Source organism: Psilocybe cubensis, chromosome 9 (genome assembly GCF_017499595.1).
Source record: "Psilocybe cubensis strain MGC-MH-2018 chromosome 9, whole genome shotgun sequence".
In the NCBI taxonomy this organism is placed as follows: Eukaryota; Fungi; Basidiomycota; class Agaricomycetes; order Agaricales; family Agrocybaceae; genus Psilocybe; species Psilocybe cubensis.
In genome coordinates this window covers 822378-846994 of record NC_063007.1, presented here as the reverse complement: position 1 = coordinate 846994, position 24617 = coordinate 822378, and the positions used below count along the sequence as shown (strand labels likewise).

Sequence of the window (24617 nt, the reverse complement as noted above, 5' to 3'; positions counted from 1 at the left end):
CAAACCACGCTCAACCAAACACGCCTCACAGCCTTACCTAAAATCCTCCCACGACACCCACTGAGAAAATTGCGCGGGGGGAATACAATTTCCCACCAACGTCCCTCTCTGTAACAGCCAGAGCCCGCGCTCTCTCTTACAAACTCCCCCCTCCAAAAAAAACACTGAAAACCACAAACAGGAAGGATGCTCCGCCAAAGCACACGCGTGGCGCTACGCCCGTTCGTGCTGTGCGCACGCACCAGGAGCGGTAAGCTTTTCTTTTATATGCCAGCACCGAACGAAAATTGACTTGGTTATAGCACTTCCTCAGCGAGTGTTGCCCTCTGAGCTTCTGCGGCCCTCTGCGCTCTTCTCCACAACCCGCACACACCGCTCAGAGGTCCTCTCAGCACTCGCCTCCGCCAACCCATCCACCCTCCCCTCCACCTCCACCCCTCCCTCCCTCACCGAAGACGCACCAATCCCCTTCAGCACCCTCGCCCCGCACATCGACCCCTACACCCTCAAAGCCATCCCCCACACCCACATGTCCCCCGTCCAATCCCACATCCTCCCCCTCCTCCCGACCCTCGCTCTCCCCCTATCCACCCACCCGGGCGCATCCCACACACACCCGCGCGACCTCCTCGTAAAAGCCAAAACCGGCACCGGCAAAACCCTCGCCTTCCTCCTCCCCGCCATCGAAGCCCGGCTACACGCCATCGACGCCCACCTCGCCCAGGCAGAACACGACAGCGGCTTCGGGCTCTCGCCCTTCCAGCGCGCGGACGCCGTGGTCCAGTACGCGCGGGACCATGTCGGGTGTCTGATCATCTCCCCTACTAGGGAGCTCGCGGCGCAGATTGCTGTCGAGGCGGTGAATTTGACGAAGCATCATCGCGGGTGGCAGACGCAGGTTTTGCTTGGGGGTGAGAGTAAGGGTATGCAGATGAGAGCGTGGAGGGGACGGAAGGATATCGTTGTCGCTACGCCCGGCCGCATTTTGGATCTGTTGAATTCAGAACCGAGCGTTGCGCGTGCTATATCCAAATGCAATTTGGTACGTCCCATCTCACCGCTTCAAAAAAAACATTATAGCTAACTAGAATCCAGCTAATCCTAGACGAAGCAGACACACTCCTCGACATGGGCTTCCGGGACGACATAACCCAACTCACCACCTTCCTCCCTCCCACACCAACCCGACAAACCTTCCTCTTCTCCGCAACCGTCTCGCGCGCAATCCAACAAATCGCCCAACAAACTCTCGCACCAACCCACAAATTCGTCAACTGCGTAAGCGCGGACGATTCACCGGTGCATGCGCATATACCACAGTACCATACCGTGCTGGAGAAGGGAGACGATATTATACCGCACGTGTTGAGGTTGATCGCTGCTGATCAGATTATGTACCCCGGTAGCTTGCGGAGAGGGCGCCCAGGGAAAGATGTCGATCCCGACGCGCCGAAAGCCAGCAAGATCATCATATTCCTAAGCACAACAAACATGGTGCAGCTCTTCACACAGCTCCTCCGCAAAATCCTCTTCAACTCCTCCCCTTCCCCCTCCCAAACCGGACCATCCCTCCTCCCCACCCCGCCCTCCTCAACAGCCGTCTTCGAAATCCACTCCAAAAAAGATATGTCCCACCGCACACGCGTATCCGCCCAATTCCGCGCGTGCACCCTCCCCTCGTCGATCCTCGTCACGTCGGATGTGTCAGCGCGCGGTGTGGATTATCCGGGTGTGACAAGGGTTATTCAGGTGGGGTGTCCGAGTGGGAAGGACGTTTATATCCATCGCGTGGGTAGGACGGGGAGGGGCGCTTCGAAAGTTGGCCGGGGGGATTTGGTGCTAGCGGATTGGGAGATGGGGTTCCTTGGCCTCGGGGCGCCTGGTGCAGGGAAGGGAAACGGACAGGCACGAAGAGGACAGGGACAGCAGCCGAGCGCGGGGAACCTAGCGGATGTCGGACTTAAACCGATCACGAAGGAGGGTGTCATCGAGGAGCTCACAGCCCTCGGCGAAGCCGCACCGCCCTCGCGCGCATACGGGCGCGCGAGAGTCGACGAGCTCGACCGGACCGCGCGGGAGATCGCAGCGCGCTTCGCACACACACCGATATCGTCCATCGGGCTTCGAGGTGGCCATCGAGAAGAAGACACACCGTACCCGCAAGTCGCATCCGCACTCTCGTCCTACGCGGGGTTCTTCCTTGGGAAAGCTTCTTCGCTAGGCTTGCACTTGCCGAGTGTGATTGAGGGGTTGAAGAGGCAGTTTAGGGAGATGTGGGGGTTGGATAGGGAGGTTGGGTTGGGGCGGAATTTGGAGGGGATGGTTAGGGGGGCGCTGGAGGGGAGGGGTGGGTTTGGGGATAGGAGGGGAGGTGGGTACGGGGGAGGGGGGTATGGGAGAGGGGGGTATGGAGGTGGAGGTGGAGGTTATGGGGGGTACGCGGACCGTAGGGGTGGTGGGTATGCAGCGAGAGACACCTCAGAGGAAACACCAACCTTCACAGCCCACTACGCATCCTCAGGAAGCTCCGGATTTCCCAAAGGCGCAAGACAGGGTAAGGCGTTTAGTCGTGCGGGGGAGTATGCGCGGAGTAGGGAGGCGGAGTGGGAGGGGGGCGGGAGTGGGTATGTGCGTGGTGAGCGGAGCTCTTCGTCTGGGTACGCCGGGGAGCGTAGTGGAGGAGGGGGGTATGGAGGAGGTGAAGACGGAGGGCGGTTTCGAGGGAACGGAAGGGGGAACGGGAAAGGCGGTGAGATGGAGCGGGAGAGGGAGGGCGGGTATGGTCAGGGAGCTGCTAAACCGCGAAATGTGAGTGTGGGTTTTGGGTTGAGGTTGGGTTGATAAACCTTTGGTTCTTGTTTTGAAAAAAAAAAAGAGAAAAGATAAAACTTTGTATTTTTTTTTTTTTTTTTTTTTTTGTCTTAATTTCTTGCTTGCTTGCTTGCTTTTTTTGCGAATTCTCCCTCTTTTACAAAAAAACTCTCTCTTTCTTAAAAAAAAACTTTTCTCTCTTTTTTCAAAATCTTTTTAACCCTCTCTCTCTCTCTCTCTCTTCCCTCTTTTCAAAAAAAAAATACGAGGATGAATGCTGACCATGATCTTTGATCCTCTAGCCGTGGATGGGGAGGGGACGGGTTTCTGCGAGGCGATGAGGAGCGCAAGTCCAAACTTGAGTCTGGGCTTGGGCGCGGACTTGGACTTGGGCATGAGTCTGGGCTTGGGCTTGAGTCCGGGCGTGAGTCTGGGTATGGCGCTCGGGGAAGTGGAAGCGGAAGTGGGAGTGCGGGGAGTGCGTTGACCGGGGGGAGTGCGTTGGGTGGAAATGGGTTGATCGGGGGGAACGGAGCGAATGCGAAGAGGAAGAGAAAGCGCAGGAGGAGGGGTAAGGGGAAGAGGCAGTTTTCGAGTGCGGCGGGTGGTCGGGGACGGGGTGATGAGGGGGAGGAGGGTCGTTTTTGTCTTTCTCGTCCTCCGCCTCCTCCTCGTCTTGATGGTTCAGCGTCGGGTTTGGGGGTAGAGGCGGGTTTGGCGGGGGAGGGTGTGGGTGTGGGTGTGGAGATGAGTTCAAGAATAGATGAGAACTCGAGGTTAACAGCGTCGAGTTCGAGTTCGAGGTCGAGTTTGGACATACCAAGTTCGAGTTCGAGTTCGAGTTCGAATCTACCACCAAGTTCGAGGTCGAGTTCAAATCCATCTCCTTCAAGTTCGAGTTCGGACCCTCCTCCAAGCACAAACTCTCCTCCACCCCCTCCGAGTTCAAGTCCAACACTTCCTCCTCCAAGTTCAACTCCAAACACAAACACAAACCCACCTCCAAGTTCAAACCCTCCTCCAAGTTCAACTCCTCCAAGTTCAACTCCAAACCCACCTCCAAGTTCAAGTTCAACACTTCCTCCTGCAAGTTCAAACCCACCTCCTTCAACTCCGAACACAAATACAAGTTCAACACCCCCTTCAAATCCAAATCCAAATCCAAATCAAAGTCCAAAAACAACATCGCTAATCTCATCCCTCATATCCGCATTACCCTCTTTCGCTTCTCCGCCTTCTTCCTCTTCTTCTTCTCGTCTTTCTGCTCGACCTTCTTCCTCTCGGTATTCTGATCGTTATTCTCGGTATTCTCGTGATTCTTCTCGTACCTCTCATTCGCCCCATTCACCCTACCCTCCATCTTCACCATATCCCTCCCATTCTCCTCGTCCTTCGCGATCCGGTGGTCCTGGCTCGATGGTGCGAAGTCAGGATCGTGGTCAGGATCGGGGGTCGAGTGAAAGCTATATTCAATATAATCAACAACTAAATCAAAAAAATCAAAAAGAGACGTGGGGAGAAGGAGAGGAGCGGTCGTTGATTATGGGGACGATGGGAGGTTCTGAGTCGGCCTCGTCATCCCCGTGTGATTCTGGATACGTGTCGCACTCCGATTCTGATTCCACTTTTACAACCATTTCTACCTCGACGTCTACTACCATTTTTACCTCGACATCTACATCCTCTTCCACTTCCACTTCCACCTCTACATCTACATCTAATTCTACCTCTCACCACAACCACAATCATAATCGTAATCGTAATTCGAACCATGCATCGACTTACACGTCTGTATATGATTTCTACTCCCCTTCCTCTTCTTCATACTACGGCTCTGGCTCCAGCTCTTCCTCTTCCTCCAGCTTCAGCTCAGACTTTACGTCGAACTCGGGCCCCAGATATTTATCCGACTATGACTATGACTATAACTATGATTTGTCTGGTTCTGCGTCTGGTTCCTCTGCGTCGCGCTCCGCCGGCTGGGAAATGGGAGTGAGAGATGGGTCTGGTGGTTTCGGTGGTACTACCACCACCACCACCACCACCGCGACTGACTCGGTGTCTTCTACGTCCAATTCCGATTCTGATTCCTATTCTACCACCACCGCCAACTCCAACTCCAACACCAACACCTCGACGTATGCTACGCCCGCGCTCGCGTCACAGCCGCGTACATCGCGATATCGGATATCGTTGATTAAAGATTCGATTGAGAGGGTGAAAGAGAGGGTTGGTGTTAGGATGCGGGATGGGAGTTCTTCGGATGCGGTTACGGCGGCGGTGGTGGAGGAAAAGGAAAAGAAGGAGGAGGAGGAAAAGGAGGAGGAGGAAAAGGAAAAGGAGGAGGAGGAGGAGACAACTGCTGCTGCGCCCGTTGAGGAGACGAAAGGTTTTGCTGGGGTTGTTAACAAGACTTCGTCTTTTGATACCTGCGTCTCTTCGTCATCTTTTTCGTCTCTTGATACGTCCTTCGAAATCTCCCCCTCCCGCGATCCGGACCAGGATCAAAACCAGAGTCAGAATCAGGAACAAGAACAGGAACAGGATGAAGAAGACCCAGACGCAGCAGAACGCGCAGCGGAAGAACGCGTCGCCGAGCTGCTCCGCACGCGCGCGCGGCGCGTCACGGTCGATGATTGCACGCCTGCCATGATCGCGCGGCTGTTATCTGATAATCCGTACCATGGGCGTCCGTTCGGGCGGTCGTCCCAAGTGCCCAACAGCAACAGCAACAGCAGCAGCAAGGGCACAGGAAGAGGAAGAGCAACAGCAACAGGAAGATCGACGCGTCTACCACCCAACCCGGACCCTTCAACCCCCGAATCCCGCGCTCGGGCAGCTGCACTCCTCGAATACCTCCAGACGCCCGATCCGGAGCTGTCGTATGCGGAGACGGGCAAGAGGATCAGGGAGGTGTATGGATCGTTGGAGATTCAGAGGGCGGAGACGTGGGTCCCGCCGAAGGTGTTGGCGGAGATGGAGAGGGAGGATGCGAGGAGGGCTGAGGGGCAGGGTAGGAGGAGGAAGAAGGAGTTGTATGAGGTTAGTGTGTTGAGGGGGGTGTATCCGTGGTTGTTTGATGATGTGCCTGTGCCGGCGAGGACGTCGGGGTCCGTGCAGGGACAGGGAAGGGTGGAGGAGCGGGTCATTGGGCGAGTGAGGGGGGATGTGGGTGCGAGTGAAGATGGGGTTGGAGTTGGAGTTGGAGTTGGGGTTAAAGTCGAAATTGAGGTTGGAGAAGGTGTGCTAGGGAATGGTGATCTTCCTCGTGTGGGTGTGGACGGGCGAGCTGAGGACGATGTTGATGATGCCTTGCGGTCTCGGTCTCAGTCTTCTCTGCGTTCAAGGTCGAGTGTGGACTCCCGACGGAACGAAAAGGGTGATAAGGAGAAGGACGTGGGAGGTAGTGAGGGTAGGATGAGTCGGAGTGGGAGTGGGAATAGGAATGAAAGTGGGAGTGGGAGTGAAGCGGGGGCTAAAGGGAGGCGGGATACTCAGCAGTCGAATTTGGGTTCGCGGTCGCGTGCGGAAGTGCGCTCGCCTTCTTCGTCAGCGTCAACTTCGACTTCGACTTCGACTTTGACTGCGAAGGAGAGCGGTAATGCTACACCACGTACCCCCCGCGATCGCGATCGCGCGTCTACACCTCGCGAGTATGCTGCGCGCGGTTTGCCGCCTCATATTGTGGCTTCGGGCGCGAGTACAAGTCCAAGTCCAAGTCCAACTGTCAATGGTACTGCTTCGACTCCAACTCCAAGTCCAACTGGTGCTACTTCAACTCCAACTGCAGCTGCAGCGGAATCTACAAGTCGAGCCCCAACACCAACTGCAGCAAAATCTACAAGTCCATCTCCAGCTCCAGCTCCAGCTCCAGCTCCATCCCACGAGGACACTTTCTCGCCGCTCAAGTACTACGCGCGCTATTTACCATCTCGCATGGGTAACCTTACGATGGCACGAACGACTCCGACTCCGACTCCGTCTCGTTCCACGAACCGCGATTCAGAGCGTCAACTCAATCCTAATTCACAAACCAACTCAAACCCGAACTCTCAACCAAATCCAAATCCAAATCCCCAACCCAACCCAAATCCAAATCCCCAACCCAACCCAAATCCAAGACCAAAACCCACCCTCGAATCCTACATCAACAACCTCCCGCCCCCCGTCCACATCCGCACAGCAACAACACAACGCCCGCTCTCGCGCGCCGTGCGCAATCTCGAGCGCAGGCAGGCGCATGTTCCGGGAGCCGGTGAGCGCGGTGTGGGTAACCCGTTTTATGTGCCGGGGCGCGGGAGGTCGAATCCGCGCCGCGCGGCGTTTGAGATGGGCGCGAAGATCTGGGCAGAGCAGGTTGTGAAGGGTGAAGGGGGTGGTGAGGAGGGTGGAGAGGGGAGTGGAGAGGGGAGTGGTTAGAATGCGTGGGGTTTTCTTTCTTTCTTTTTTATGTTCTGTCTTTTTTGTGTTGCGGTTTCATTTTGTTTCATTCCTTTCTGTTCAATATGCGTTCCTTTTTAGATTATAGTACTGATGATTTGTAGTGTTTATTGACCCCGCGACTATGCCGACGACTCCCTGCGTTTTTTTGCTTAGACTATACATACTTATGATGCTTAACTTAGACCAAAAAATATTGTAGATGTTACTATGTAATTTGCCAATTGAACACCCCATCTCGTTTTATTTTGTTCGGGCCTTTGAGTTTGTGCGATTTGTAAATTTTGTCATCAAGTTGCATGGGAATATGAATAAACGCCCGGAAGCTACGACTTTTCTCACACATACATTATCTTCCAGGCCACACCTTCCTCTCCAGCGCTCTAAGCGGGACATAAAACACAACTGCCGCGCCAGCAGCAACAAACACGCCTATATCCCCCGTCCCCATCTTCGCAATCGGGCCCGTAAACCACGTCTGCTCCATACACAGCACAATGAACGCCACTGCGCAAAGGAACGACGCGGCGGCTGCGATCCCCACGGGTAGATGTCGGCTTTGGTCCCAGTGCGCGGTGTTGTAGGACCGGAAGGAGGCGTGGCGGAAGAGGAAGTGTTCGGTTAGGATGATGATGCCGTAGGCGGTTGTCCAGTAGCCTATTACGCCTGGAATTGTCAATTGGGAGTGGGTGGGCCGTGGGTGGGTGAGATGTAAGGGTTCAATGACAGATTCAGATTGGAGACGCGACGTACTTAGGACGTTGACTATTGTACTGTAGAATCGTTTGGCTCCGATGATGGCTAGGGGGATCAATCTATGGACGAAGGCATAGTGTTGAATATTCTGTAGAGCCAGTTTTCGAGGAAGAATACGAGGCTCACATTATCTCAGAGATAATCACGAAGATATATCGAGGGACCCGAGCCAAAGCAGGAGTGATAGCCAAAAAGCTCGTGCCTAAATAATCTTCAATTACCCAACACGAAGCACACACATCCCTCGTATGCTTACCGAAACTGTACATCGTAGGCGCCGCAGCACATGATGTATTCAGCGCAAGGACAACCAGCACAAAGTTCCCGAATCCCTTCGTGGGCGCGAAGATGGCGAGGAGAAGGCCGCCGAGATTGCCGTTTTCACCGTACCCTAGCTGCCATGACGGGACTTGCGGGGCTGCAGCGGCAAATGCTGCGCCCACCATGTTCCAGGTTATCTATCAGACAGGCCGGTCAGTTATCAAGAACTTGCATGGCGAAAAGGGGGGCACGTACAGTGGACGTTAGGTAGCCTGAATACACGTATAGGAATATTTTGAGGCTTTTTCAAGTTGAGATGAGTTTACCGCTGGAATACTCTCCAACATAACTTACGAAGATGCTTTTCTGTCGTGATACACTCCATAGTCAGGAGTTACTGTACACGATATTACGGAAGACGATGCTACAAATGTCGCAAACGACAGAATCTGAGAGACCGTTGGCGCAGGGACAGAAGGCATGTTTGAAGGATTCAAATGCTTGTTTCCTAAACCGAGAAGAATGGGAAGGACAATGGCCACAGGAATCCACGCGGTGCTTTCGAACCTGCCAATAAAAATCCAGCATAAGCAAACCGACATCGTCGATAATGGTGGGAATGTGTGCAGACCAATGGATCACCCGATACCCGCAGAAGCAGACAACAAGGGATATGAGAGATATAACTACTATTCCAAGCGTGTCGTCTAGCTTCCCATTCGACGCGGCAGAGAGAATCTGGCCCCCGACTATACAGTTCAAGATCAGGAAGCCTTGCATTGAAATGACGTTCAGAACACTCGGAAGTATGGCTCCATAAAGGCTATGATTTCAAAGTATCAGTAGATAAGCACAAGAAAGAGCGTTTGCATACCCCCAGGTAAATCGACATAGCACCATTCCACGCATTCCAAGTTTAGGCCCAAAAACAGCACTTCAAGGCCACGTTAATTTAGTAAAGCTGACTCTCCTAACATGGCATGGCGATATGACGCAGAGAACGCCAAACACGCACCAACAGGAAGGGATAGCACAGAATCTAATACATTCAGCCTCAGATATCGCATTACCCTGATTGACCTTGGCTCCAAACACTCACAGGATATCAGTGAAAAGTATGGTGAGGAGAGAACTTTCTAATCCAAGACCAAAGAAAGCTGGACCAGCAGTGCCCGTGGTGAACGACAAGATGTTGAAGTTGACTGAGAACCAGAGCCAGAATAATTGGTAGATACGCGTGTCGGTGCGTTGCTCAGGTGGAATAGGCCTTGTCCTATGGGTAGAAAACACGAGTAAATATTATTCATTGGACTCGATGAGACTCTCACCCTTCAATCTCTACTCCTAATTTCATCAACCTCTCCGTAAGCTTTCCAAATGCGTGACCTTTTGGTGGCGTATTGCCGAAGTCGCGTGTCCTATCTACGCAGTCGACATTAACAGACGACGGGTGATTGAGTTGCCCCAACTCCAACATTTCAGGTGTGCTGGAGGACTTCTCATTTTTTTCTTCGTCGTGAGTCGCTATTGAGTTGGGTACCTGGGGGATGGTACAGCTTCAATCACTTTTATATTTGCGTTTCTTCCTTTCTACCCCTTGATGAACTAATTTCGGTGTGCTTGTGAAGTATATAACTTACAGACACTAAATTACGTGCAGTCGTGTGATAAAAAAACAATTATTATACAGTTGCAGAGCAGCAGACAAGCAACGACATTGACACCCATTTTTATCCTCCAATTCCGCCAATCATGGTGAACATCGCGGTCTTCCAAAACGGCCACCACTTACACGTGCTGCCTTTATCACTGTTTACATTCAGATGGCATAGAACGTGTTCATACACAAGGCCTCAATCTTATGAAACTGGTCCCTGATCTTGTCCAGGGCCCCTTCAGTTATATATTTTCTCCATATCACCAATCCAGTCGATCAGTTGTCGATTATGCGTGGGAAAGTGGCGGAAAATGCCGTTGTTAATGTGGAACTTCAAATTATTTGAGGTTTTTTGATAAAATCCTCTGATGCTCGATTCACTTAGTCGTTATGGATGGTCATAACGATTTCACGAATAATAAAATGGTAATTTCTAATCTATTAATGCATATCACGTTACCATGCTTCTATAATGCTGCGGTGCTCTGCCATCCCGGCATCACAGCCACAAAATCAGTCTAACCTCCGATGGGTGCCCCTTTCACAAGGAACTTTGAGAGGCCCGTATATGCATACTGACAGTTGAGCATGCAGATAAGCACATAAGATAATTGTGTATGTCTTTCCAATTCAGTTGAATTTGGAAATTTTAAAATGAACAGATGCGTTCGATTGTAAGTACAGTGAATATCCACCGTGTTTTTGAGAAAAAAAAAGCCATAAAAAACAAATTTACTATCTTCCTGGCCACACCCGCCGCTCAAGCGCACGTAGCGGAATGTAAAATACAAGCGCCGCGCCCGCAGCGACAAAAACGCCTATATCTCCTGTCCCCTTCTTAGCAATCGGGCCTGTAAACCACGTCTGCTCCATGCCTGCTATAATAAACGCGACTGCTGCGAGAAACGAGGCTACAGCGGCGCCTCCCACAGGTAGATATCTTCCTTGATCCCAGTGTTTGATGTTGTAGCATTGGAATGAAGAACGACGGAAGATGAAGTGCTCGGCTAACACGATAATGCCAAAGGCGGTCGACCAGTAGCCTATGACGCCTAGAAGTGGAAATATATTTTGCCGATCAGCAATACTAATAGTATACGGTCAGACAATGTGTAACAAAAGAGCTCACTTAGAACGTCGACCAATGTGCTGTAAAATCGTTTTGCGCCAATAATGGCTAGAGGTATTAATCTATGGAATAAGCCATGCAATAAAAAGGTCAGTAGGACTAATTCAGAGTTAATGACAGAGCTTACATACATTATCTCAGAGATAATAACAAAGATATATCGAGGGACCCGTGCTAACGTAGGCGTAATAGCCAGGAAGCTGGTTCCTAAAGTAACGTGAACAACACACAGCGTACGCATACCGTTTGATGCTTACCAAAACTGTACATGGTAGGTGCTGCCGCACATGATGTATTTAGAGCGATGATCACCAAAACAAAGTTTCCGAATCCCTTTGTAGGAGCAAGAACGGCTCGGAGAAGGCCACCAAGATTGCGGCCTTCATCGTACCCCAGCTGCCAAGATGGGACTCCCGGAGCTGCAGCCGCGAATGCTGCTCCTACCATATTCCACGTCACCTAGTAAATTGATCCGTCAGTAAGAAGAACCTTTTATAAAAAAACCGACGCATGCACAGTAGAAATGAGGTAGCCAGAATATACATATAGGAAGATTTTGAGGCTATGAGAATGTCAAATGTTGAGATGAGTTTACCCGTGCCTGAACAGCGTACCAACATGGACTTACGAAGATGCTTTGCTGTCATGATACACACCATAGTCAGGTGTGACAGTACACCAGGCCACTGAAGATGATGCTACAAATGTCGCAAACGACATAATTTGTGACACTGTCGGTGCCGGAACAGAAGGAATGTTCGACGGGTTTAGATGCTTATTCCCTAAACCGAGAAGAATGGGAAGTACAATCGCCGCAGGAACCCATGCAGTACTTTCGAACCTGTCAATAAAGTACAACGTAATGAGCAAATTGGCAGAACCCCAGTAAAGCCTTGAATGTACAAACCAGTGCATAACCCGATACCCGCAGAAGCAGACAACAAGTGATATAACAGAGATAACTATTATTCCAAGTGTGTCGTCCAGCCTCCCATTGGAAGCAGCAGAGAGAATCTGTCCTCCAATTATACAATTTAGGATCAAAAACCCTTGCATAGAAATGACGTTAAGAACGCTGGGAATAATTGCTCCATAGAGTCTAGAGTGTTAGAACATTAGAAAGTGAGCGCGAGAAACCATCATTGCTTTTGGAGCACTGACCCCCAGGAGAATCGACATTGTACCATCCCACGCATTCCAAGTTTAGGACCAAAAATGGCACTTAATCAAGTCCATTTCATTTTAGCAGACACATTATGACACGGTGATACAACACAGAGAAAGCCACGCACCAACAGGCAGGTATAGCACAGAATCTAAACATGAATCAATATATTCAGCCTCCGATTTTGATCAAACTTGCCCTCAAACACTCACAGGATATCAGTGAAAAGTATGGTGAGGAGAGAGCTCTCCAATCCAAGACCAAAAAATGCTGGCCCAGCCGAACCTGTGGTGAACGGCAAGATATTGAAGTTGACTGAGAACCAGAGCCAGAACATCTGGTAGATACGCGTGTCGGTGCGTTGTTCAGCTGGAATAGGCCTTGTCCTATACGGGTAGAAAGTATGGAATTAAACCGTCTTTTTTAAAAAAGAGTTATGGAACTCTCACCCTTCTGTTTCCACTCCTAATTTCAGCAGCGTTGCCGTGAGTCTTTCCAATATACCTTTTGGTGGTGCATTATGGATTTTGCCTGTTATCTCTACCGACTCAGCCTTTAGAGGTAACAGATGGTCAAGTTGTCCCAGTTCCAACATTTCTGGTGTGCTGGCGGACGTTTCGCTCGGTTCTTCATGTTGCATCGCCACTTCCCGGTCCCTCCTAAGGCGAACAAGCAGCAACAATGGTCCAACTTTGATCGCTTTATATACGCTCTACTTGTACTCCTAGTACCTTGGCGGACAAAGCTCGGTGGATAGATAAACGATGCAGTATGTGGATGGCAGTTCACAAGTCGTGTGATAGGGCATTGGGCTTTATACAAAGCATGTCAATGATTATGAACAGAGCATCCGTCTTTGCAGCTTCTATCAGTAGAAGCTCGGCTCCTCAAGGCTTCCGATAGATAGCCACTAGAGGCCACAAGCCATCAGACAATGCCATAGATCATCTATTACCCAACATATTACCTGCAAGTGAATCGTTTCTCGCTAGTTGCAGACAGCATTGATTGGTAATTTGACAGGCTCCATTTGAGATGCTCAAAGAAGAACAACCTCTATTCGGTTGTCGAGCACCTGGTCAGTGTATATTTTGTCAGCGTTAGGATCAATTATTTTCAAAACAACTTCAACCATTAGCTTTGCGCCGACAAGGTGCTCACCTTCTTGGAGTATTAACCAACTTCGAAAATTACCTGCATTCCCTGATGTATTTCTGGGCGCCAAATGCTGCACCAGGCCCATCTATGTAGATTAAGATAGTGCAATGTACACAAAATGACCGGAGCGGCTACTAGCTTGATCTTCTACTATGAAGGGGCAGCACTTGCTTTACCTTCCGGGCCATAACCGCCGTTCAATTGCCCTCAGCGGGGTGTACAGGAGCACCGCGACTGCTGCCCCAGTAAACACACCAATATCACCAGTACCGGACGCAGCGATAGGTCCAGTGTACCACGTTTGCTGCATCGAAGGAATGATAATCCCAAACGACCCCAGGAAGGCGGTAACGGCCGCAATACCAGGGGGCAGGAGTCCAGCATTATCCCATCGTTCTATGTCATAGCTTTCGAAAGACATTCGAAAAACGAAATGTTCAATCAGGACAATTGCACCGAACGAGGTCGACCAGTATCCGATCACACCTTGGAGGAATAAAAGGTGTACAGGTCAGAAAGTGTCTTGATGAAGAAAATTACTCACTCAAAATATCAACAAGGGTGCTGTAAAATTTTTTGGCACCGATTATTGCTAATGGTACGAGGCTAGGCTGCTTTTAGTACGATGATATGGCGCTAACAAGCCACGTCGGTGAGGATACACACATTATTTCGGCTACAATTGCGAATGCGAATCTCGGAATATGACTAAACGCAGGGGTTATTGCCATGAAGCTCGTGCCTGTTAACCAGTGAGTACCATAGAAAACAGGTGGAAATACGAATGCACGAGTAATATCTGGGTAGTAGTATAAGACTTACCAAATGTGTACATAGTAGGCGCTACGGCGCAAGAGGTTCCTAATGCTATCAGTACAAGTAAAAATTTACTGAATCCACCTGACGGAGAGAGAACGGCGCTAAGGAGGCCACCGAGGTCGTTTCCATTGTCATACCCTTCGTTCCATGACGGAATTCCCGGCGCAGCCGAGGCGAATGCTGCCCCAATCATGTGCCAGGCTATCTATAAGTTAGTAGGCACATATGAATGAGCAGCTGCAGGTTAAAAGACAAAATGACCAACACTAGGGAGTAGAAAACCCAGGTAAGAGTAAAAAAATATCTTGAAGCTACGGAATGTCAAATGAGCACCGGCGGATTCAAGCAGCGAAAACCGACGTGTAAAATCTTACGTTGGTGCTTTACAGTCATGGTATACCCCGTAGTCAGGAGTAATGGTGCACCAACTGATAACGCTCGATGCTACAAATGATGCGAAAGATAGCACACTTGAGGCTGGTGGAGTAGGGAGGGAGGGCATAGTGGAAGGGTTTAAATGCTTGTTTGCGAGGCCCAGTAAGATGGGGAAGGTAATGACGGAAGGAACCCATGCAAAGTTCTCGAACCTGTGGAGCTACGTAGCATCAGTGGAACTAAGATCATGCTGCAAATACCCTTACCAATGCATCACACGATAGCCAAAAAATGTAACCTAATAATGGGTAAGCTGATCTGTCTGGATAGAATAAACTAGGCCACATACCACGAGAGAAATCAAGGATATGATAACGATACCGAGGGTATCATCCAACTTAGTCGATACAGCTGCAATGATTTGCCCACCAATGATACAGTTCAGTATCAGGAATCCCAAGGTCGAGACAACGTTGAGAAAACTTGGAATTATGGCACCGTACAAGCTAGATAGCACTTTTCGGATTCAATGCCATGAAATGATGGGTGATGATGACTGACCCCCAAGAGAACCGGGATTGCACCATGCCTCGCATACCGAGCTTTGGACCGAGGACAGCACTGACAAGATTTAACGGGTTCAAAAAAATACGTTTGGTAATACGTATTAGAGACGTACAAGTACGCGGGAACCATGCAAGTTCTGAGGTAAAGCGTTGAACGTTGAGTCTCAACACATGGCGACGATGAGATAGAAAAAATATACATAACATCAACCACAAGCAATATCAGCAGAGAGTTCCTCAAATCTAGTCCAAAGAATGCTGGACCTGCACTTCCAGTACTGAATGCAAGGACATTGAAATTGACAGAAAACCAAAGCCAGAACATCTGGTAGATACGAGTATCTGTGCGCCTGTCCTTTGAAATTGGAGCAACCCTGCCACAGATTAGTCCGAATGCGAATTTGGGAAACACGAATGAATATTCTTGAAGACTTAAACTCACCCCTCGGTTTCAACCCCCCATTTTGACAGTAGTCCTATCAACCTCTGCAGCAGTTCCCTGATTGTGCCGTAATTCACATTTGCGGAGGAATCCTTGAAAGACTCGCCTTTCAAGGATTTGGGCCTCTTAGAGTCGTCGTCCAAAGCGGCTGTGGTCATTGTCATGGGCGGGATGATATTAATGCATTTTACTGTATTATTGATTCAACATGTCCGGTCCCACGCTCTACCGAAGAAAGAATCAGCTAATGGTCTAGATCATGATTCAAGGTCCTTTTGATCAAAAGGTTATAAGTAGATTTTGATTGATGTGTACGTGGCATTAGATTTAGAACTTGTCAAGAGATGTAATCCAATTGGGCTTAGATATATATGGAATGGAAGTTCTTATTTTACCTTCCGGGCCATATCCGCCGTTCAATTGCCCTCAGAGGCGTGTATAGCAGCACTGTAACTGCTGCCCCAGTAAACACTCCAATGTCACCAGTACCGGAAGCGGCGATGGGACCAGTGTACCATGTTTGCTGCATTGAAGGAATGATTATCCCAAGCGACCCCAGAAAGGCAATAACGGCTGCAATGCCAGGGGGTAAGAGTTCGGCTTTATCCCATCTTTCTATATCATAGCTTTGAAAAGAGGTTCGGAAAACAAAATGTTCAATCAAAACGATTGTACCGAACGAGGTCGACCAGTATCCGATCACGCCTATGATGAATAAAAGGTTGATAAGTCCAAAGGGTCTTGGTGAATGAAAAAAATACTTACTCAGAATGTCAACAAGCGCTCTGTAGAATCTTCTGGCGCCGACTATAGCTAATGGTAAAAGGCTGAATTGCTTGTTAGTATAAGATATAGCATTAGCAAGTGACGTTGGTGACGCGCCGCACATTATTTCGGATACGATGGAAAAAACAAATCTTGGAATACGACTGAACGCAGGGGTTATTGACATAAAGCTAGTGCCTGACAACCAATGGATATTGTCAAATATGAATACTGGGCATTTCAACATAGAATGCGAAATGGAACTGGTACCCATTGGGCAGCAATATAAACTTACCAAATGTATACATAATAGGCGCTGTTGCGCAAGTTATACCGAACGTCACTAGTACAAGTAAAATTTTACTAAATCCACCTGTGGGAGAGAGAACGGAACCAAGGAGGCCACCGAGGTCGTTGCCGTTGTCATACCCTTCCTTCCATGATGGAATTCCAGGCTCTGCCGCCGCAAATGCTGCACCCATCATGCCCCATGCGACCTATAAATCGATAGACAAGTATGAGGGTGCAACTGCAGGTTTCAAAAGACGATATGACCAACACTTGGGAGCAGAAATCCAAAGTATGAGTACAGAAATATTTTGAAGCTTCAGAAAGTCAGGTGAGCCAAGGCGGATTGAAGCATTGGAAATTTGTAATCTTACGCTGACCCGTTATGGTCATGGTATACCCCGTAATCAGGAGTAATGGTGCACCAACTGACGACCCCCGATGCTACAAATGATGCAAAAGATAGCATCATTGAGGCTGATGGAGTAGGGAGGGAGGGCATAGTGGAAGGGTTCAAATGTTTGTTTGCGAGGCCTAATAAGGTGGGGAAGGTAATGACAGCAGGAACCCAGGCGAAGCTCTCGAACCTATAGTTTTACATAGGATCGATGGAACTGATATTACGCTCAAAATACCCCTCACCAATGCATGACACGATAACCAAAAAACGTAACCTGTCAATAGAGTAAATTTTTTGTCTACTCAAAGTACTGTTAACTAAGCAACGCACCACCAGAGAAGTACCGGATGTGATAACGATACCGACATTATAATCCAATTTAGTCGATATCGCTGCAAGGATTTGCCCACCAATGATACAGTTAAGTATCAAGGATCCCAAGGTTGATATGACGTTGAGAAAGCTTGGAATTATGGCACCGTACAACCTACGTATCATCGTGAAAACTTAACGTTAGCTAATTAAGAGCCTTAAGCATTACTGACCCCCAAGAGAACCGGGCATGTACCATGCCTCGCATACCAAGTTTTGGACCAAGAACGACACTGAAGAAGAAAGAGGGTGAGCGTGTCCGGGCAAAACGACTTTGGGACATAGTAGACACGCACAAGTATGCAGGAATTGCACAAGTTCTGAGGTAAAGAATTTAGCCCTGATTTATGATCATAACGAGATATTGGTATTTACAAGATATTAACCACCAGCAATATCAGCACAGAGTATTTCAAGTTCAATCCAAAGAACGCAGGACCTGCGCTTCCTGTACTGAATGCGAGGACATTGGAATTGGCAGAGAACCAAAGCCAAAACATCTGATAGATACGAGTATCTGTGCGCTTGTTTATTGGAATTGGAGCAACACTACCATAGGTTAGTTTTTTGATTCGAAACGTGTATAACCTTGAACTGACCCTTCGGTTTCAACACCCCATTTGGACAGTCGTTCTGTCAGCCTCTGTAGCAGTTTTCTAAATGTGCCTTCATTCACATTTGCAGCCGTGTCCTCGAAAGATTCGCCTTTCAATGGAACTGACTCTGAGCCAACCGCTTGTCTCCCTAAAGACCCGGGTTTCTTGACATTGTCCGAATCGTCCAACATCGTACCTGTCGTCATGGATGGAATGATGAAGTCCCGAGCGCGGCAATCTGCTAAATAATGAAGAACAAAACCACTGTACCTTCCCCTAAGGTCTTGTTGGGTATACTTAATAGATTGGTAAGTATGTAAGATTGAAAAAACTCAAAGACCAGGCCCTGCGGTATTGATATACGTACGGCTAAACCGCTAAAACCGGACATCCAAACCCCAGAAGCATCGAATTTTGTCAAACATGATATTGGTGTAGGTGAGAACGGCTCCCTTATAGCTCCGGGTGATATCGTTTTGCATTAATTTGAAGCACATGAAATCACTTCAAAGCGGCGAAAACCTGGTCATAGATATGCCAATTAAACCGAGAGGGTTCTCGATGTTAGGTACGAATCACGCCTCTTCCAACAAGCGTAGCACCATTTTGGCAGAGCCAATAGATTGAATGAAACCTTGCGTCCCGTGCCTTCAACTTTGTATCAGCAAAATGGCGTTTCATTCAAGTTTAGCAACTGATTACAACTACTCACCCATAGTTGTATATAACAGGGATTCTATCTCCACTTCCCCTTGCTATCCGGTATTCCAGTTCCCTACGCGGGCCACCTTTTCTCATGGGGCGCAGCCCACATCCTTCGTCAACAATTAAGGGGATGAGGGTATTTACATCCGATGTTTGGACGTCTCCTCTAATCTCGGGCGGGATTAGCTGAGGGCATAACGACAACCCCCTCGTCAAAAGATCCTGCCTTGTTTCGGGTCGGGGTTTTGGATTCCTGTAAGAGGAAAGAGATAAATGACAAGAAAAAACAATTGACTACAGTTAGGTTCAAAGTTTAGGCACATAGAACATACCAATCATCAATATCTTGTATCCCTCCTACAACCACATCCCCGCTCTTCCTCGGAATGATGTATGTCCAGGTGTCACCGGTTTCTAGTGAGCAACCAAAACGGACCCAAGGTGCGCGCAAAAGGACAGTTTGGCCGCGTGAGGGGTACACAGAAAGGTCTTCTACCCCACCGAGGAAACGGGCTCCCAGTCCAGCACAAACTATCACAGCATCTGGGGCTGATTCGAGCGCAGAAGTCTTCGAAATGGGATCCTTTGAAATGTTATCCTCCCGAAATGGCCAGGTCCCGGCTTCCAAGACTTGGTCAATATGCTGCACATACCCCTTTACAAGATTGATTCCTGCCTCCACGACTCGCTTTGTTAAGTACTTTAGATACAAGGGCACATCGATCGTGACTGTTTCAAAGGTATACCCGTAGTTAGCTCCGGGTATGAGCTTTTCCTTCGGAACTTCTCTGAACTGAGGCGATGCATTGATAACCTTCGAAAAATCGTCCCGAAGCTTAACGTTGAGACTCACCCCAGGCATACGTTCAAAGGGACTCGGCTTGCCTTGTTCCATTTCCAGGTATTCTGTTTGAGATAAGCGAAGGAAACAGTCTTCGGCATCACCTCCAGGCGCTGAGAGAGCCCACATCTCGAGGAATGTTGTATGGTCAATTTCTTTCCATCGGGGTCAGTAAGCGCTGATTAAGTATAGGAATTTCCCCACCTGCTTCTTCAGTTCCAGTGGGATGGTAGCTAACATAATGCGCGCCCTAGGAGTAAAAGTCATTGCATTTAAGCCATCATACAACACATAGACATTATTGCTTGACCCGTACCGCCCAATGGCTCGTGTATCTGACAGTCTTAGGGTCCGAAGGAAGGACATCTGCGATGATCTCAACCTGGTAACATCCTTTCTCCTGAATCTTCAAGGCCGTGGTCAGACCAATGACACCTGAACTAGTATGCAGTTAGCCAAAGCAGTGATAAGATATGAAAAGCGTGAACACGAGCACCTGCACCGAGAACAATGACCTTCTTCTTTTCTTCTGGGATATCAGCCATTCAACGCAACTTTGCTTATGGATGTTCAACGTTCGTGAAGCGATTGTGATAGGCATCTTGTGATCCTCATGACCTGTAATTATAGCGCATGATTCTCCAGGGCGTGCCTTTGTTCTATTTTATCGACAAAAAATCGTGGGAATGGAACACGATGTGCATTGGAAAGTACCAGAAGTACCCTGGGAGATCAATGTTATAGGTCAAAAGATTTAGATATAGACATAATACAATGGAATAGAAAACGGCAAGTAGGGATGTGAAAATGTGTAGGCCATAGTTAATATAGTGATTGGATAAAGTCTTATCGGGCAAAAAATGAATAAAAAAATTTATACGAACGAAAGGATTACTCACAATCACTGCTTCGTTACATTTGCCAGGGCGCTGGATAATATTTCCAAAACTCTATCGGCACACCCCCAAGAGGCCTGATAACCATAACCACCATGTCTTTGACCAGGACCAACTAATCAATCAACCCTCTTAGTGTACTGAAAGCGATGTGGCTCACCCATAATTATGAATAATAGGAATTCTATCATCCCTTTTAACCTTCTTACCATCAAACCATTCTAGTTCCAATCTGAAACCGCCCTTCCTAGCAGGCCGTAGCCCACATCCTTGGCCCACAACATGCGACAGGAGATCGTCTAGTGTAGGCTTTCGAACTGCACGTACCTCTGGAGGTGCAAGCTCAGGACAGAGGGCGAGACCACGCTTCAAGATATCTTCAGTAATTTCTGGCCGAGCTTGAGGATACCAATCGTCGATACCTCTCGTACCGCCAACTATGACCTAAGTAATATATGAGTTAGTATCAACCGACATTATAATTGCCGCAAAAATCTCAAAAGGACCAAGCAGCGATACAACAAAATGTAACGTACATCGCTGCTCCTTCGCGGGATAATATACGTACACGCCCCGCTCTCGTCGAGCGTTTCCGACCTCCCGAATCGAACCCATGGTGCACGAATGAGCACTGTTTGCCCTCGTACGGGATATATGTTTTTATCTTCCACACCTCCAAGGAACCGAGCGCCGATACCAGCACAAACTACGAGCGCGTCAGGCAGCGCATCGAGATGGCTGCCACCTGCAAACAAGCTCGTGCCGCCTTCTAGAATTTGACTGATATGTAGGAGTGAGCCGCGCATGATGCGCCCACCGGCGCCCAGAAATCGTGTAAGAAGATAGTTGAGGTAGATCGGGACGTCTATTGAGACTGTAGTGAATGTACAACCAGATACAGCTCCTGGGATAAGTTCTTCAGGCTTTAGATATCTGAACTTTTAGGGACAGTCAATATAACTACATCAATTGCTCTCCGGATAGTGGTTATCCTCTGATATGACTTACGTGAGGCATCTTCTCGAGAGGTTCTGGCTTTGGCCGCTCCACAAAGAAGTACTCCGTCTGCGGTATCCGCAGAAATGATTCTTCGGCGTCATTCCCTGGCTCAGATAGTTCCCACATAACTTTAAACGTCTCCTCTTCAAAAACTGTGGTACATCCTTGACAATCAGTACACTGATTTCAAAATGCGACCACGATAGACAAACTGACAGTGTTGCTCCGTGTCATTTATCGGGTTGTATACGTGATGTGCACCCTTTCAATCCAATTTAGTTGAGTTCAAATTCGAAGGACAGCCCATGACAACATACCGCCCACCGACTGGTGTACTTGATCGATTTGGGGTCGCTCGGGATTATTTCCGCCACGACAGTAACTTGATAATCATCATGTTTCTGCAGCTTCAGGGCAGTAGTGAGCCCAATAACACCTATTCATCCGAATGAGATAACGCAAGTGGAGGAAGCCAAGAGCGAGGGTCAGACATCAAGATTCAGGACGCAGAGGCGCATTCTCAAGTCGAACGCGTCGCTCGCTGATTGAAAAAAGTGAAACACTCACCGGCTCCTATCACCACCACCGACTTCTTCTTTGGACTTGTATTTGCTGGATATGCAGCGGCCATTACCTATGGATAAAGGATGTTCTTAGAGACTGGGATTCTGTGATGGGGGAAACAGGAGAGGGTGTAGTATTAATACAGAGATACGGTCGGCATGTCGCATGCGCTTCCAAGACCAACATCGATCGCGATCGGCATGCCGTAATCAATTGGCTAAATATAGCAAAAGAATATTATCGATCACTTTCATACGCAAACGAAAGATAACGCGAGACAGCAAGGCAAGCCTGGCAAGGTAGCGGTTCCTGTCTGTGAGGTTGGAGGTCGGCGTTCCAGGCTTCGAGACTTGCAGCACAATGCACATTATCATCCTAAGCGAAAAATTGGCGAGTACTAGGCTGCTCCCGGCATTTCACCGAATGGCTAGGTCTTTGTAAAATTGGTGATATCTAGAATCGAGACCGACTGGATTACTGTGTCCGCCGGACGCGCGGACATCCGGCGGACGGACAGGGGCACGTGACTTACTGCACATACCGTGTATTCTCAGTACATCGCGTAGATTAGATAGCAATAAAACATTTTGAGCAAACTTGTTAGATATATTAACGTCGAACGCGACTGGTACAACATGTAACGTAACGAGTCGCGTCTATGAAAAGACTGCGCACTAGCGCAGTCTCGTTATGATAATATTTTGAAGTGCGCGTCTGTGGCTTTTACCCTTTTATTCTACTAGTATACTAGTCAAGTAAACCACAATATATCAGTTAGGAGCTCATGGGTGTAAGGCCTGTTGAATGACTTTCTTTCACAGTACATGTATTTCACACAAAACCATATTTTTCTATGTACCTGCATTCATTTGTTATCATTTACTATTGCCCTCTATAAATTCAACTCAGCTGCTAGATTTTTTCTCGCAGTCTCTTCATCTCCAACCACCACCATCCACTGCCATCCACCACCATCTCCCTACCTTTTACTATGTCTTTCATCATGCTCATCAACTTCTATATCTATGTTAAGAAGTATCTGAAGCTCTGGCTCTTGAATATCACCTACTGTCTGGGTATTCTTCTGGTCTTTTTATTTGGGGGGTTGGGTTACCTCTCCTTGTGGTTTTTCAATGGCATCCTCAAGTACTTGGGTGGAGAACCTATCCAAACCTTTTCTGAGTTTGTGGCTAGTCTGGAAAGAGTGGAACAGGATGTTGAGTTGGATACCCTTCCTCAAGGTAAGTCTCCCTTTTTTGTCCAACTTATCCTTATTTCCTACAGATTCTATCACTCCTGCACTTGCTCCTGCGCCGTCCGTCGTCAACTCGCGCAAATTCCCTGCGCCATACTCGCACGAATTTCAGGCTGGTTAGGCCGATTTTTCTTGTCTTTTTCTTTTTTTTTAATTTTGGCCACTTTTCTCTAGACATCAATACCCCGCCTGTCTAATCTCCCCCAAACAACTATTTCCCGCTCAATCGACTCGCGCGAATCGCTAGAAGGTAACGATGTTATGTTGTATCTCTCTTTTTTTTTCTTGGTTTTCTAACTTTCGCCCCTCAGCCATATCAATACTCAAACGGTCGTCAAACAAGTCCCCCTATTTATCAACGAGCGCTGCTACATCTCCCTTGATCAATGTTTTGTAACTTGTTTTTTGTTATGTTACCCTGTTCTCATATTCTTTCATAACGTTATTTTCTTGGACATGTTTTCGTAATGTTTTCTTGTTGTGTTACACATCTATTCTTGTATATACCTGCTGTCACTGCTCTCTTGGACCTTTAGACCCCATTTCCATTACCTTTCTACAATAACCATCAGTATATATAGAAAAAAAAGTTCTTAATACATACATATATTTTGTGAAAAACAACTGTTTTTAAGAACAACATAACATAAAACATATGTTGAACATGTTTTCAAAAAACATATGTTGAACATGTTTTCAAAAAACATATGTTGAACATGTTTTTTCAAAAACATATGTTGAAAATATGTTTTATGTTTTCCAAAACCAAACATATGTTTTCAAAAACATCATCTTTGGTGGTGGAAAAACAACGGTGGGTAGACATATGTCTGCCGTACCACTGCGGTGGTGGGTAGACATACATCTGCCGTACCATCGCGGTGGTGGGTAGACAGTACCACTGCTGTACCACTGCGGTGGTGGATAGACAGTACCACTGCAGTGGTGGGTAGACATATGTCTGCCGTACCACTGCGGTGGTGGGTAGACATACGTCTGCCGTACCACTGCAGTGGTGGGTAGACATACATCTTCCGTACCACTGCGGTAGTGGGTAGACATACATCTGCCGTACCACCGCGGTGATGGGTAGACATACATCTGCTGTACCATCGCGGTGGTGGGTAGACATCTGCTGTACCATCGCGGTGGTGGGTAGACATACATCTGCCATACCACTGCGGTGGTGGGTAGACATACATCTGCCGCGAATCCAATTGCCGCATCTTTCTTAGGACGCGCGAAAATCCACAGTTTCCCACCAACCTGGGTTTCAACGAAGGTTCCCAAGCCGTTACTGTCGGGCATTTACAATCAAAATAACGGACTGCAACATGTCCTAAAGGTGTACATTCCC

The 24617-nt window shown here is 48.4% G+C and overlaps 8 protein-coding genes across 8 annotated transcripts; 2 read left to right on the top strand and 6 right to left on the bottom strand.

The window, feature by feature from the left end:
• Positions 1–186: 186 nt before the first annotated feature.
• JR316_0009708 (DEAD-box ATP-dependent RNA helicase 26) lies at positions 187–7230 on the top strand (the record flags this gene model as incomplete). Its single annotated transcript, XM_047895397.1, has 4 exons — positions 187–250; positions 303–1042; positions 1096–2831; positions 3114–7230. 4 exons carry the CDS (start codon positions 187–189, stop codon positions 7228–7230), a joined length of 6657 nt encoding a protein of 2218 aa, XP_047745116.1.
• Positions 7231–7600: 370 nt separating this feature from the next.
• On the bottom strand, positions 7601–8453 carry JR316_0009707 (Purine-cytosine permease fcyB; the record flags this gene model as incomplete). The annotated part of the gene is made up of 4 exons (XM_047895396.1): positions 7601–7917; positions 8005–8066; positions 8134–8209; positions 8264–8453. The coding sequence occupies 4 exons, from the start codon at positions 8451–8453 to the stop codon at positions 7601–7603; spliced, it is 645 nt and encodes a 214-aa protein (XP_047745115.1).
• A 910-nt stretch (positions 8454–9363) lies between these two features.
• On the bottom strand, positions 9364–9745 carry JR316_0009706 (Purine-cytosine permease fcyB; the record flags this gene model as incomplete). The annotated part of the gene is made up of 2 exons (XM_047895395.1): positions 9364–9541; positions 9597–9745. The coding sequence occupies 2 exons, from the start codon at positions 9743–9745 to the stop codon at positions 9364–9366; spliced, it is 327 nt and encodes a 108-aa protein (XP_047745114.1).
• Positions 9746–10660: 915 nt separating this feature from the next.
• On the bottom strand, positions 10661–12814 carry JR316_0009705 (Purine-cytosine permease fcyB; the record flags this gene model as incomplete). The annotated part of the gene is made up of 9 exons (XM_047895394.1): positions 10661–10968; positions 11055–11116; positions 11186–11261; positions 11312–11513; positions 11598–11616; positions 11683–11895; positions 11962–12153; positions 12432–12605; positions 12669–12814. 9 exons carry the CDS (start codon positions 12812–12814, stop codon positions 10661–10663), a joined length of 1392 nt encoding a protein of 463 aa, XP_047745113.1.
• A 735-nt stretch (positions 12815–13549) lies between these two features.
• JR316_0009704 (Purine-cytosine permease FCY21) lies at positions 13550–15737 on the bottom strand (the record flags this gene model as incomplete). The annotated part of the gene is made up of 10 exons (XM_047895393.1): positions 13550–13863; positions 13922–13983; positions 14044–14119; positions 14200–14397; positions 14626–14783; positions 14838–14869; positions 14921–15077; positions 15133–15192; positions 15251–15511; positions 15580–15737. 10 exons carry the CDS (start codon positions 15735–15737, stop codon positions 13550–13552), a joined length of 1476 nt encoding a protein of 491 aa, XP_047745112.1.
• Positions 15738–15970: 233 nt separating this feature from the next.
• On the bottom strand, positions 15971–18425 carry JR316_0009703 (Purine-cytosine permease fcyB; the record flags this gene model as incomplete). The annotated part of the gene is made up of 7 exons (XM_047895392.1): positions 15971–16284; positions 16345–16392; positions 16718–16841; positions 16892–16949; positions 17007–17219; positions 18004–18238; positions 18398–18425. The coding sequence occupies 7 exons, from the start codon at positions 18423–18425 to the stop codon at positions 15971–15973; spliced, it is 1020 nt and encodes a 339-aa protein (XP_047745111.1).
• Positions 18426–18575: 150 nt separating this feature from the next.
• On the bottom strand, positions 18576–22072 carry JR316_0009702 (D-amino-acid oxidase; the record flags this gene model as incomplete). Its single annotated transcript, XM_047895391.1, has 11 exons — positions 18576–18648; positions 18713–18958; positions 19038–19701; positions 19751–19796; positions 19863–19986; positions 20603–20886; positions 20979–21365; positions 21451–21593; positions 21658–21703; positions 21759–21877; positions 22009–22072. The coding sequence occupies 11 exons, from the start codon at positions 22070–22072 to the stop codon at positions 18576–18578; spliced, it is 2196 nt and encodes a 731-aa protein (XP_047745110.1).
• Positions 22073–22996: 924 nt separating this feature from the next.
• Positions 22997–23457, top strand: JR316_0009701 (uncharacterized protein; the record flags this gene model as incomplete). Its single annotated transcript, XM_047895390.1, has 3 exons — positions 22997–23246; positions 23290–23376; positions 23435–23457. The coding sequence occupies 3 exons, from the start codon at positions 22997–22999 to the stop codon at positions 23455–23457; spliced, it is 360 nt and encodes a 119-aa protein (XP_047745109.1).
• Positions 23458–24617: the final 1160 nt, after the last annotated feature.